Below are 13742 nucleotides of genomic sequence, written 5' to 3' on the forward strand. Positions count from 1 at the left end.
CACTTTCTTCGCCCTGAGAGCCTCTCCCTGGAGCATGTCATAATGTGGAAGCTTGCTTCATCAGAGTGAGCAAGCGAGAGAGCGAGAGAGAGTGCTAGCAAGAAAGAAGTCCATCTGGGGCGCCTGGCTGGCTCAGTCAGAAGAGCATGAAGCTCTTAATCTCGGGGTTTTGAGTTCGAGCCCCATGCTGGGCATAGAGATTACTAAAAAATAAATATATAAGCTTAAAAAGAAAAGTAAAAAGAAAGAAGTCAGTCTCTTATAACCTAATCACAGGAGTGGCACCCCATCACTTTTGCTGTATTCTATCCATTCAACACAAGTCATTAGATTCTGCCTAAATTCAGTGGGAGTCATGAATACCAGGAGGCAGGAATCAGTAGGATTCATTTCAGGGCGCCTGGGTGGCTCAGTTGGTTAAGCGACTGCCTTCGGCTCAGGTCATGATCCTGGAGTCCCGGGATCGAGTCCCGCATCGGGCTCCCTGCTCGGCAGGGAGTCTGCTTCTCCCTCTCCCGCTCCCCCCTCTTGTGCTCTTTCTCTCTCTCACTCTCTCTCTCAAATAAATAAATAAAATCTTTAAAAAAAAAAATAGGATTCATTTCAGAAGCTGTCTACCACATGAGGAAGGATGTAGTTTATAATTTTAAGAGACAGAAAATGGGAAAGAACTAACCTTTTGGGGACACCCAATCAGCTGGGCACTGGAGCTGTGAAAGCACCTTCAGAAATATTAAATACTATATAAAGTGTTTTGGAAGTTCTGAATAGCTAGACAAATGGTTGTTGCTGGGTTTTGTTGCCACTCATTTGATAGATATTTATTGAACATCTCTATGTGCAAGGCTCCGTGCTAGGTGTCAAGGATACCACAGTAAATAAAAGAGCAGTGCTCCTACCCTAACAGAGAGACTTCTCCATGTCATACAAGTAAGTCTAAAACTTCAGACTGTGATAAGTACTTCAGAAGCAAAGCATAGGGGTGCCCGGTGGCTCAGTCAGTTAAGTGTCTGCCTTCGGCTCAGGTCATGATCCCAGGGTCCTGGGATCGAGCCCCTCATCAGGCTCCCTGCTCAGTGAGGAGCCTGCTTCTCCCTCTCCCTCTGCCCCTTTCCCCCTGCTTGTGCTCTCTCTCCTTCTCTCAAATAAATAAAGTCTTAAAAGAAAAAAAAGAAAGAACATCATATGTGAAGGCCTTTTTGTTAATGCGCTAGATGTAATGAGTGTTTCTAACACAGAGCTCACACCAGAGGAGCAGAACTCAGAGAATGATGTGAGCAGGACAAAGAGACGGAAAGTGCAAGCCCGCCGGTGAGTAGGTCAGCCTGAAAGATCCATATCACCTCCCCAAACCTTATTGCCCTTCTGTGCACCTGTCCTTCCCCAACCTGTGTCTTAGTCGAGTCAGAGAGTACCCTCGTGTCTGCATCTTGATCTCAGGGTCTGGACCTAGAGGGTAAGTAGAGAAAAGATGTCCTTGTCCACATGTTGCCGGTTAGGCAAAGAGGGAGCTCTGTAGTGAATTAGAACCTGGAGATGAGTACACTGTATCTCATGGACTTCATTAAAACTGAAATCTTTTTCTGTTTTAGGGAACACTGTCAAGACAATAAAAAGAACACACAGATTATGTGAGAAAATATTTGCATATCATATTCAATAAGGGACTTGTTTCTAGAATACATAGAGAATGCTTACAACTCAACAATAAAAAGATAACCTAATTCTTAATGGACAAAAGACTGAATAGACTTTTCTCCAGAGAAGATATACAAATGGCCAATAAGCACATGAAAGGAATGCCTAATATCATTAGCCATCGGAGAAGAGCACATCAAAACCACAGTGATTACACCCAGTAGGATAGCTGTAATCAAAAAGACAGTAGCAGGGGCACCTGCCTGGCTCAGTCGGGAGAGCAGGCAACTCTTGATCTCAGGGTCATGAGTTCGAGCCCCTGTGGGGTATAGAGCTTACTTTAAAAATAAATTTAAAAAAAAAAGACAATAACAAATGTTGGCAAAGATGTGGAGAAATTGGAACTCTCATACACCGCTGGTGAAAATGTAAAATGGTGCAGTCACCCTAATAAACAGTCTGACAGTTCTTCAAAAAGCTAAACATAGAGTTACCATATGACCCGACAATTCCATTTCTAAAAATAGACCCCAAAGAACTGATAACAGGGGTGCCTGGGTGGCTCAGTCAGTTCAGTGTCTGCCTTCGGCTCAGGTCATGATCTCAAGATCTGGGATCGAGCCCCACATGGGGCTCCCTGCTCAGCAGGGAGCCTGCTTCTCCCTCTCCCTCTGCCTCTCCCCCAAGCACTTGTGCTTCTCTCTCTCTGTCTCAGTTAAATAAATAAGTAAATAAAATCTTTAAAAAAAAGAACTGATAACTGATAGCCAAAAAGTGGAAACAGCCCAAATGTCCATCAACTGATGATCAGATAAACAAGATGTGGTATATTCATACCATAGAATATTGTTCAACCATGAAAAAAGAATGAAGCACTGATGTAAGCTACAATATGGATGAACCTTGAAACATGCTAAGTGACAGAAGTTAGTCAGAAAAGACCACACAGTATATGATTGCATGTATATGAAATGTCCAGAATAGACCAGTCCACAGAGACAGAAAGTACATTAGTGGTTGTCAGGGTCTGAGGCGGAGAGGAGTTAGGGGTAGTGACTACTAATGGGTTTAGGGTTTCCTTTCGGGGTGATAAAAATGTTCTGGAATTAGATAGTCATACACAACCTTGTGAATATCCTAAAACTGTTGAATAGTTACTTTAATAGGATGAATTTTATCATATGTGCATTTTATCTCAATAAAAGAATAATTTTAAAAACCTGAAAGCAATAACAGAACTTCTGTTCTCAGATGTTCAAGGCTAAATGACTTCCCTCAGGTTGGATACATCAAGTGGGAAAACCAGGACTCCAACCACGGCTTCTGGCTCCACATCAATGAGTCCACACTCTTTTATCCTAACTCGAGGCTCCTTCAGCCCTTGTAGCCTCTTACTAATAGCTGGTCTTTAACTACTCTTTCTCACAGGCCTTTATCCAGCTCGAACTCGCGGCCCAACCAGAGGGGGATGGCAAAGGCAGGGCAGAGAGAACACCACCGACCCCGGGCCCAAAGCAGTGGGGTCCAGGACAGTTCACTGTGCCCCATTTGTGCAGGTGAGCTGCTGGGGCCCAGGGCTTATTGTGGGACTACCAGGCATCACTTGCGGGAGGACTAGGAGACCTGGGAACGCTGCCAGGGAATATTCGAGCTTGGACTCCCAGTCTTCTCCGCAGTTACATACAAGTCTGTTTGGAACACATGCTTACATTGTGTTGGCCAAGCTGAGGAAGGGACACGGGCCCTGTCCCCAGGGGAAATATGAAACAAAGCAATAGGAAATACTATCAGAGAGGGCCTAGCATTTCCTTCCCAACTGTTTCCTCCATGTCCCAATTCTCTAAGTCCCTATTCAAATGATACTTATTTGCCAGGTCTTCTCTGATCTTCTCAGCTCATCTTTCCGAGCCGAGCCCCTGCACTGTTCTCAGATTCCCTTGCACTTGGCACTTCTCACTTCTGCTTTGTATCACAGTTGCCTGTGGCCATAGCTCATCTTTACCCCTGAACTCTACAGTCCAGAAGGACGGGCCTCAGTTTCCGCCCCTCGGCTCCGGACACAGTGAAAGGCCTACAGTAAACCCTTGATAAATGTTTGGCGCATTCACGACCGGACAGTGTCAGGCGTAGAATATCCAGCCAGAGTAAATTTCCTGCAAAAACAGCCACACTGGGGTGGCATCGTGCCTGGGAGCGCGCCCAACTTTGCTAACCTCCTTCTCTCCCCCTTAGGCTCCTTCAGCACTGAGGTTCTTCCCCGGCACGCGGCCACCTGCGGAGAGATCTCCCCACCTCGGCAAGCCTCTCCCTCCTCATCACCATCTTCATCACAGTCCGTACTGTGGGTGTCCTCCCCGGAAAGCTCACCACCCACATCCTGGGTCCAGTGCCCTCTCTGCCAGTTGTACTTCTCAGCAGGAGAAGTAGAAGAACATGCCAGCGTGTGTGGGGAGGTCCCGCAGACATGAGCCCTGAGGTGCCATGGTTTTGGCCCCGTGCCCTCTGTGACTAAAACTGGGGAGTGGGTCTTGCGACAGCTAAGAGCTGATAAGGCCCAGCTGCCTTCCTCCTTTCTTTCCACTCATTCCCTTAGGACTCTGCCTGAGGGCACCTCTGGGCCCAGCCTGCTCTCCACTCCCGGTTGTCAAGGCTTCTGTCACCATGGCCCCCACTTCCCCCAAGACAGCTCCATCCTTTTCCCCTTTAGAACTTCTTGGGTAGAACTGGTGATTTCTCTAGGGCTTTGGGACATAATCCAGAATGTCTTCCTTTCAGTGAGTGATGCGCATCCTCATGCCCATTTTCCTAAAAGGAAAACTGAGACCAAATGAAACAAAAGCACTGCCTGGCAGATAAGATCTTGTGATATACTGGGAAGTTGAGAGTGATTTTTGAGCACGAGACTAACTTCCAACATCCCATGACCTTAACTCCCAGTATCCTTTGTGGGTTCCCTCCCTAGGTACGATCAGGTAACGGTGTTACTGTGTGACTTGAAGCAAGTTCTTCATCCTGGACCCAGAATTAACCCTCAGTAACAGAAAACCGCCGTCCTCCTGCTTGCAGAGCTATTCTAGGGATCAGATGGGTTGATGACTAAGGAATGGGTCTAGGCTCGGCTGTGGAACCTTGGGCAAATCCCAGTCCCCATCTGTACAATGTGACAGTTGGACCAGAGGGTCTCTAAGGTCCCCTCCACCTGTGATATTCTCAATTCTATTCCCACCTTTCTTGAGCAACTATGTCCTCTCCCCTTTCCCAGAAGTTTCCACTGTGTGGTACTTACCAGTTCCTCTGGTCTCCAGGGTACAGGGCAGAGGGGGAGCAGCTGGTCCTGGCAAAGGGAGGGCCCAGGGCGGGGTTTTGAACTCAAGGGTAGGAAAGAGGAAGCGGCACAGTCAGGGGAGCAGACAGAGCAGGAATTAAGTCCTTTGGTCCCTACCAGCATAGGCGGGTGCAGCCATGGACCTCCTCACGGTAAGAGGCCTGCTCTCCTACTTTCCCTCATCCTGCTCCCATTTCTGGCCATAATTAAAACAATAGATTGAGCCACAGGGGCAGAGAGGACATTCCAGTCACCATGCAGGTGATGGATATTGCCATGTTGGTGGAGGAGAGCCCCTGGAGCCCCAAGCCTGGGCCCAGAGAGAAGAGCAGTGAGGGGGGCTAGGCCCGGTACAAGAGAGTGACGAGGCAGCACTGAGAGAGAAATGCTACCCAAAGTAGGAGAGGACAAAGCCAGGAAAGGTTGGTGGGAGGAGCATTAGGATCTGCTAGGAGTCCTGGACAGAGCTAAGGGACTGTGAGAAAGCCCAGGTCAAAGACCCTCTGCGTGGACCTGTCCTTCGGAGGCTCTGGGACTCTCAGAGGGATGGGCAGCTGGGAGAGGAAATCAACAAAATGGGAGCTGGGTCCTGGGCAGATCCTGTGTTAGACTCCCCGTGCAGCCCATCCACCTGCTTTAACCCACCCCTTCTCAGAGTACCTATGTTGGCCCACTGTGTGTGGGTTCCTGTTGAGGGTGGCAGCTGTGCTGAGGAAGGGGGACCCTGGCAGGACCCAGTCCTGGCCCTTCCTCACCTAAGAATCTACACAATAAAATGGTGACGAAGGAAATGTTTGTAATCTTCAGTGCTGCTGGCTTTTAAGATGAAGGAGGTGGCCGTAAACTAAGGAATGCAAGGAACATAGCTCTAGAAGCTGGATTGGATTCTCCCTTAGAGCCACCCTGTCCTGCCAACACCTTGACTTTTTAGCCCAATGATACAGATTTCTGAATTCTAACCTCTAGAACTGTAAAAATAAATTTGTAGAGTTTTTGTACAGCCAACTTTTTTTAAAAGAAAAGGATGCTTTTTGGGCGCCTGGGTGGCTCAGTTGGTTAAGCAACTGCCTTCGGCTCAGGTCATGATCCTGGAGTCCCTGGATCGAGTCCCGCATCGGGCTCCCTGCTCGATGGGGAGTCTGCTTCTCCCTCTGACCCTCCTCCCTCTCATGCTCTCTGTCTCTCATTCTCTCTGTCTCAAATAAATAAATAAAATCTTTAAAAAAAAGAAAAGGATGCTTTTTTTCAACCAAGACTAATTCTCTAAATATCAGTATTTCAATAAAAGGGGTATTTGTTAACAACAAATCTATACAAGAAACTATTATTATGGTATGAAAGGGTGTTTCCAAAATGATTGATTCCTAGAAAATGTGGAAATGAAATTTATCCCCTATACAGACATAATCTTTTGGGGAACATTCATATTTTCATTATGTAAGATGATTACATTAGATAAACCATAATATACTAGAGTATAGCATGTATATTTGATATAGAAATTAATTTCAGAGTAATACATAGATAAAGGTGGTAGCATTCTTATTTTCCTTAAAAGAAAAAAAATGGAATCATTTATTTGTTTACATTATTATATCCCACATTTTGGGTGTTTTGAATGAGTAAAGATTCCAGAAATCCAAAACTAGTAACAATAATTCCTATTTGAGTTGAGAAGTAGCATAAAGGGGAGTTAAGAACACCAGCTCCTCAGCCAGACTGCTGGGTCCCCATCTCATCTGAGTGGCTTAGCATATCTGTACCTCAGTTTCCTCTCCTGCTGAAGGGGGCGTGATCGCTCCTACCTCACAGGGTTATTGTAAAGAGTGAGTTGCTGTATTTGGGAAGTGCTCAGAAAAGAAGCATATATAAGCACTACATTAAGAGTACTTCGAAAACGACATTGTTAGTATGCTTTTGGGCGAAAGCAAACTCGTATGGTGTCTGGGCCGAGGGCTTAAAGGTGGAAGGGTGAGGGAGGCCCCACAGCAAAGGAGGTCCTTTGCTCTCTCCGTCCTTCATCCAGCCACAGCCCACCTGGACGGAGATCGCGAACAAGAAGCTGAGGTTCCCACCTCCACTCCTGGCCGCCATCCAGGAGGGGCACCTGGGCCTAGTGCAGCAGCTGCTGGAGTCGGGGGTCGAGGCGTCGGGCAGTGGGCCAGGCGGGCCCCTGAGGAACGTGGAGGAGGCCGAGGACCGCTGCTGGAGGGAAGCTCTCAATCTGGCCATCCGGCTGGGCCACGAAGCCATCACTGATGTGCTGTTGGCCAATGTCAAGTTTGACGTCTGGCAGATCCACGAGGCCCTGCTGGTGGCGGTGGACACAAACCAGCCGGCCGCAGTGCGGCGCCTGCTGGCCCGGCTGGAACGGGAGAAGGGCCGCAAAGTGGACACGAGGTCTTTCTCACTGGCCTTCTTTGACTCGTCGATCGATGGCTCGCGCTTTGCCCCTGGCGTCACTCCGCTCACCCTGGCCTGCCAGAAGGACTTGTATGAGATCGCCCAGCTGCTCATGGCCCAGGGCCACACCATCGCCCGCCCCCACCTGGTCTCCTGCGCCTGCCTCGAGTGCAGCAACGCCCGCCGCTAGGACCTGCTGAAGTTCTCCCTGTCCCGCATCAACACGTACCGCGGCATGGCCAGCAGGGCCCACCTGTTGCTGGCCAGTGAGGACGCTATGCTGGTCGCCTTCCAGCTCAGCCGGGAGCTCAGGCGTCTTGCACGCAAGGAGCCTGAGTTTAAGGTCGGAGTCTCATACTTCCCCCTGCCTGTGGTCACCCATATCTGTCCTTTCACATGGGCAGGGGTGGGCCTGGGGCGGGGGTCCTGGGGCGTGGAAAACAACAGAAAGATGATGAGGCCTTGTTCTGTTCTCAGTAACCCTCCATTTTGTTGTTGTTTTAAGATTTTATCCATTTATTTGAGACAGAGAGAGAGAGCACAAGCGGGGAGGAGGGGCAGAGGGAGAGGGAGAAGCAGGCTCCCTGCTGAGCAGGGAGCCCGATTCGGGGCTGGATCCCAGAACCCCGAGATCATGACCTGTGTACCCCTCCATTTTCATGGGGAGTTACAGAATCCCACCCTGAAGGGGAAATCTCATTCTAATGGCAGAGAGCCATCACTCTAGGGGCACCTAGTTTTATGGGGGCAGCACAGACCCCACGCTAGGGATGCCCTTGGTCTAAGGGAGGAGGGAGGACACAGATAGAAAAGCAGCGAGAGAGAGATGACATTCAGTGGAACCCGTCCTTTCTGAATACCTCCTGTGAGGTCCCACATTGAGCATTGTGTGTTGGGGCCCCAAGCTTGTGATCCCAAGCAGGGAAGGGCAGAGTGAGGTGGACAAGCCACTCCTAGGATGCTCAGCTTCCCTTCGTGCCTCTATGGAGAATGCTACATGGCTTCTAAAACCCAGAAAAGAGAGGTCGGGGGCTACAGCTATTGTGCTCAGGACAGACTCCTTTGAAGAAGCAGAATTAATCTTGGCTGCACAGCCAGGCGGTTTAAAGTGAAGAGGAGTCGGGAGGATATTTGCAGTTGGGGTGCAGTGTAAGCAAAGGCTGTCGGGTAGAAAAACTCGACATGGCGATGAGTGCGGGGGCCCACACAGCACAGAGAACGTGTGAAGGGGAGGTGGGGAGGCCCAGTGGCAGGGACTTGTCAGGAGCCTTGATTACCACCAGCCCCATTCCGTCCCTCACTCATCCTCCAACATCCCCTCTGTGCCAGGCAGACTTGGTCCCCATGCTCAAGATCACCATTAGGCAGGGACACAGACAAGGCTATTGAAACAGAGGCCGAAGGCAGGACGCAGTCCATGCCAGGTGAGCCGGGGAAAGAGCATGCTGCTTCACCAGAGTTGTGGAAGACTCAGAGCTCCCACTTCACAAGTAGCAGGAAAGAGGGGTCCTTCCGAAGGACTCTCCCTCCGTGCTCGCAGCAGCCCCACAGAAGGAGGCAGCAGAGATTCTCCAGGCCTGGCAAGGGGAAGCCCCGTGCCCCATGCGACACCACCTGAGGGACCTTGCTGGGCTCGGGCCTCACCTCCTGGAATTCTTGCCTGGATTCTCCCTGGGATTGGGGCCCTGAGTAAAATCAAGGCCAGGCTGGGTAAGTGGAGGCAAGAACTGTCCTACCCGTGTCTGCTGCCAAAACTGACAGCTTCTCAGGTAAGGTAGGCGCTCAAAAAAAAAAAAACGAACGAAATGAACCCACAAGAGGCACGCAGAGCAGGACGAGAAGTGGGCCGGGAAACGGACTGGAGGGGGGAGGTACAAAGATGGCAGCGGGGTTTGGGCTGTAATGACCTAGGGATGAGGTAGACGGAGCACCAGAAAAGCAAAGCTGACACAAGAGGCACCTCAGAGCAAGGAGGAGAGCTTTGGGGTGGCAGAGGACAAAGGAACAGACGACTCAGGGTGACACCACATGTGGGGAAGTGAGGGCCCGCAGCAGGACAGAGGGGGCCCAGGCCTGCTGCTGGGAAGGTGGGGCTGACTTAACGGGGCTGGGGCCTCAGGGTGGCCACACACACCGGCTCCCCTGCAGCCCGAGTACATTGCTCTGGAGGCGCTGAGCCAGGACTACGGCTTTGAACTGCTGGACATGTGCCAGAACCAGAGCGAGGTCACTGCGGTGCTCAATGACCAGCGCGAGGATGCGAGACTGAACCCGAGGCTGAGGGCCTGGGCCAGGCCTTTGAGGAAGGCATCCCCAACCTGGCGAGGCTGCAACTGACCGTCAACTACAACCAGAAGCGGGTCAGCTGGGCCCTACCTACCTCCCCCACCCCTGCCCCGATCCCCGCCCAGCCAAGGCTGGGTATGCCCCGGTGCAGCCCAAATAAGTCCTCTCCCTGCCTTCCAAGACTCTAATCCCAAGCACTCTTCCATCTAGGCCCTTGGCCCTCTGGGTCTCCTCACCTCCCTTCTTAACCTTTAGTCTAAGCCCCTAACCTCTCCCCAACCCTTGGAAGTCCCATGACCCACCAGGACCCTACCTTCAGCCCAGACATCTGGGTTTTACTCAGCTCTGTCTCTGGCCTATGCAGTAAGTTTGGTCCAGTCTTCTGTTGTTAGACTTCAGTATCTCTCTCTATTCAGCAAGATTAGCTCTCTGAGGGCTTAGATATAAAGTGATTCCATTATTCCCCACCTCATTAGATGCCTGTCTCTGTAAGCTAAAGACATGCTCCTTTTCTAGCCTCCCCACCCTTTACTCCTCCCTCTCACCCACTCTCAGATATCCTGTCCCACCAGGAGCTAAACCAAAAACCTTCCTTCATAACAGCTTCCCTGGCCCTGCCCTCCAAGACACCACCCTATTCTCCCTGCTCCTCCCCTCCTCAGGACTGGTGCCCCACATCTCTAACAAGACAGGGCCCCTGAGGGTTCTGGGCCTTGGGTACCTAGTTCCACCCATCACTACCTTAAGTTCAAGAATGTGGGATCTGGAGGTGCCTGGCTGGCTCAGCCAGTAGAACGTTGGACTCTTGATCTCTGGGTTGTGAGTTTGAGTCCCATGTTGGGTACAGAGATTACTTAGAAAAAAGAAAAAAATGTGGGATCCGGAGAGTGCAGAAAAATCTTTGAGTTCAGCTTCTCTTTCATAGACTAGGAAACCAAGACCCAAAGAGGGGTGGGGTCTGGGGTCTGCCCAAGGTCACACGGCAAATGAGTTGCCTTTCTTCTGAGCTAGGTGGCCTGAGAAGAAAAGAAATATGACTCAATCTTTGTGGCAGGGAAGGAAGGACTACGTACCCAGCTGGCTCCCTCCCTCTCTTCCCTGCCTGGTAACCACCCACTCTGCTCATGCGCCCTCTCTGCTTAGTTTGTAGCACACCCCACCTGCCAGCAAGTCCTGTCCTCCATCTGGTGTGGGAACCTGGCTGGCTGGCGTGGAAGCACCACCATCTGGAAGCTCTTTGTCGCCTTCCTCATCTTCCTCACCACGCCCTTCCTCTGCCTTGGCTACTGACTGGCACCCAAGTCCCGGGTACTGGGAATAAAGTTAATGATAACTGCCATTTATTGAGCGCTTGGCGAATATGCTCTTTGAGTCACCTGAAGTGGCCCTGGGAAGTCGGTCTGACGCTGATTTATAGAGGAGGCACGGAGAACAGAAGTGCTCTTTTTGTCCGGGGTACACAGGAACAGCACAGCCAGGATTTAAACTGAGGTCTCTCAGCCTCCAAAGCCTAATCTTCATATACAAGCCCATACTCTCCTAAAGAGACTCCCGCCCCAGCCTACAGGTTCTTTGAGAGCCTTTACGGACTCAGATGTTTTTATTCCTTCATCTCAACAAGTATCTCCTTGAAACCCTGCTGTGAGCCGGGCATTATGCCTGGCCCTAGGGATTTAATGAAGAGCAAGTGATGTCAGCCAGATGAGGACCAGGGAAAGCCGTCCTCCAGAGAGCAGGAGCAGGGTATTGGAAGGTCCAGGGGAGGGAGAACATAAAGGATTAGTGAAACTGAAAGAATGTCTGTGTTGCTAAAGCATAAGTAGAAATAGCAAGTGGTGGGAAGCAGGCAGGGGCCAGATCTAGCAGAGCCTTATAAGCAGTGATGGAAGCCAGTGTAGGATTTTAATCAAGGGAGTGATCCCATTAGTTGTGTATTTTAGAAAGTTCTCTCTACTAGAGGCATGAGGATTGAGGGGATGGGGCAGGAGTTAGGAAGATGGGGACACAGGAGAACAAGAAGGAAGAAGTTTGGGATAGAAGATGATGAATTTATTTTTTAACTTGGTTGAGCTTGAACTCAAGGAGGCTGTGGGACCTCCAAGGGGAAGTTCCTTCACTTCTATGATCCTCAGTTTCTTAGCTGAGAAAACGGAGAATAGTAATACTCATACAGTTGTGAAGGAAATAGATATGAAATGTAGTACATTCTCAATAAATGCCTGAATACGTGCATGTGTGAAAGGAGGAGTCTGGAAGTTCTCCCAGGAAGGGGGGAGATGTGAACGGTCTCTGAGAGCCACGCTTTCCCTCCTTGCCCCCAAGCTGGGCCGCCTACTGAAGATCCCAGTGCTGAAGTTCTTGCTGCACTTGGCCTCCTATCTGTGGTTCCTCATCTTCCTGCTGGGCGAGTCCCTGGCCATGGAGACACAGCTGAGTACCTTCCGAGGCTGCAGCCAGAGCATCTGGGAGACTTCCCTACACATGGTTTGGGTCACAGGTACATGTGTGGGGCCTTTTTTTTTTTTTTTTTTTTTTTGTAGCTGTTCCCTTGGTGGGCTGCCTCGCTGTTCTTCAAAATAAGTATTCCAATGAGGGGGCCCTCTCCCTGTGGATGTGCCCTGAACATATAACCAAACCCCCCTGGGCTCTCCCACACCAAAGGACCTTTTCCGTTCACCCCTAGTTAGGGGATCTATCCCTGTGATAACACTCTGGACCTCCCTATCCTCTCACAAATAAGACACGGGTCCATAGTGTCAGGTGGGAAGTCACCCTGGTGTCATGGTAGCCTACCAGTACACCATCAGGCAATCTGGTCCCAAAAGTCATGGAACAGAATGGCTCATGGACCAAATTGAGATGCCTAATTCATACAGTTTATTAAATCCCTAAATGGTATGCTTAGGATGGTGTGGTTAGGGGGAGCAGAGTTGAGATCCAAGCAGGGGCTACAACAGCGAGAGGTTGCCTGGCCCCAACACTTCATCTATGGGAGAGACGTGGGGGCAAATACGTTTGGCCACAGCTGAAGCTTGCTAATCATCCTGATGGGCAGCTCTGTGTTTCCTTTGCAATCCTTGTGCAGAGGACACAGAGGGCCAGAATGGGTATTACCAGTGGGTAGCTGACTTAAAAGCTGGTGAGTCCTAAGAGCTTCTTCTGCCGCATGTATATTCAGTATATCGTGAATATTTAGAGTCTACCCATCCCTTTCTATGTATGTTCACACACATATGCTCTACTCATTTTATTTGTTCAACATGTCACCCAAATAACTAACTTATCTATGCTCAGTGTATAAGTTTCATTCATTCCATTAGTTTTCTTCTAGAGCAGAATCAAGTATTCTTAAACAATTCAGCAAAGGCAATTACGAGAATCCCCAGAGCCTTACCTAGCCTCTGGCGGGTCAGCTCGGCGGGCTGGGCTGTTGGCCGCTTCCTCAGCTGTCCTCCCCCTCATTCTGCTCTAGCTTAGTTAGCAAATCTCCCCAAGCTACCACCACCAAATCCACTGCTCCACCTTGTACCAAGGCCTTGATGACCAAAAGGAAACCTGGCCAAGAAACTCTGGGGAAGAAAACAAGAGCAGTCCAAGAGGAAAAGTTTCCCATCCAATGATTTACTAAACATGATGGACCTATGCTAAGTGGAAATAAAGCCAATTCTGTTCCTGCCCATGGGGGAAGAAACGTCTTAAGAAACCAAACTCTGCATTTCTTCATGCACGAAGTGCTTGTTGCTACCCTACTGTGAGTGAAGCCAGGATCGATTAAATTTGGTTCCATCCACCCATGCAACATCTACCCCAGGCTCCCGAGATAGTCTCCCAGCCCCGGCCCCTGCCCACACAGCCCTGTCACCTGGCCGGCTCTCCCCGCCCCTCCTTCCAAACTCAGCTTAAAGGTCACTTTCTTTGAGAAGCTTTCCCTGGCCCCCAAATCAGGGTGAGGATCCATTTCTAACCACTCCCGTAACAGCCTCTCTATTCCTCTGCTGCTCAATCTGAGCATTTACCACACTGGATTGTAACCACTAGGTTACTTGTCTGTCTCCCTCGCTGGCATCCTGGGAGGCCAGGGGCTGTATTT

The 13742-nt window shown here is 50.1% G+C and overlaps 1 protein-coding gene across 1 annotated transcript in view; it reads left to right on the forward strand.

Annotated features, from left to right (window-relative positions):
* Positions 1-13742, forward strand: part of XNDC1N (XRCC1 N-terminal domain containing 1, N-terminal like) — a 40104-nt gene that overhangs the window by 15218 nt on the left and 11144 nt on the right. Inside the window, 10 exon segments of the mRNA XM_064576989.1 lie at positions 1225-1311; positions 3067-3194; positions 3871-3979; positions 4901-4921; positions 4923-4944; positions 6990-7709; positions 9515-9623; positions 9626-9726; positions 10796-10960; positions 11975-12149. Coding sequence (XP_064433059.1) covers positions 1225-1311; positions 3067-3194; positions 3871-3979; positions 4901-4921; positions 4923-4944; positions 6990-7709; positions 9515-9623; positions 9626-9726; positions 10796-10960; positions 11975-12149 — 1637 coding nt within the window.

This window comes from Mirounga angustirostris, unplaced genomic scaffold (genome assembly GCF_029215605.1).
Source record: "Mirounga angustirostris isolate CCGP_5_RB_7025 unplaced genomic scaffold, mMirAng1.0.hap1 SCAF_13, whole genome shotgun sequence".
NCBI classification, from domain to species: Eukaryota; Metazoa; Chordata; class Mammalia; order Carnivora; family Phocidae; genus Mirounga; species Mirounga angustirostris.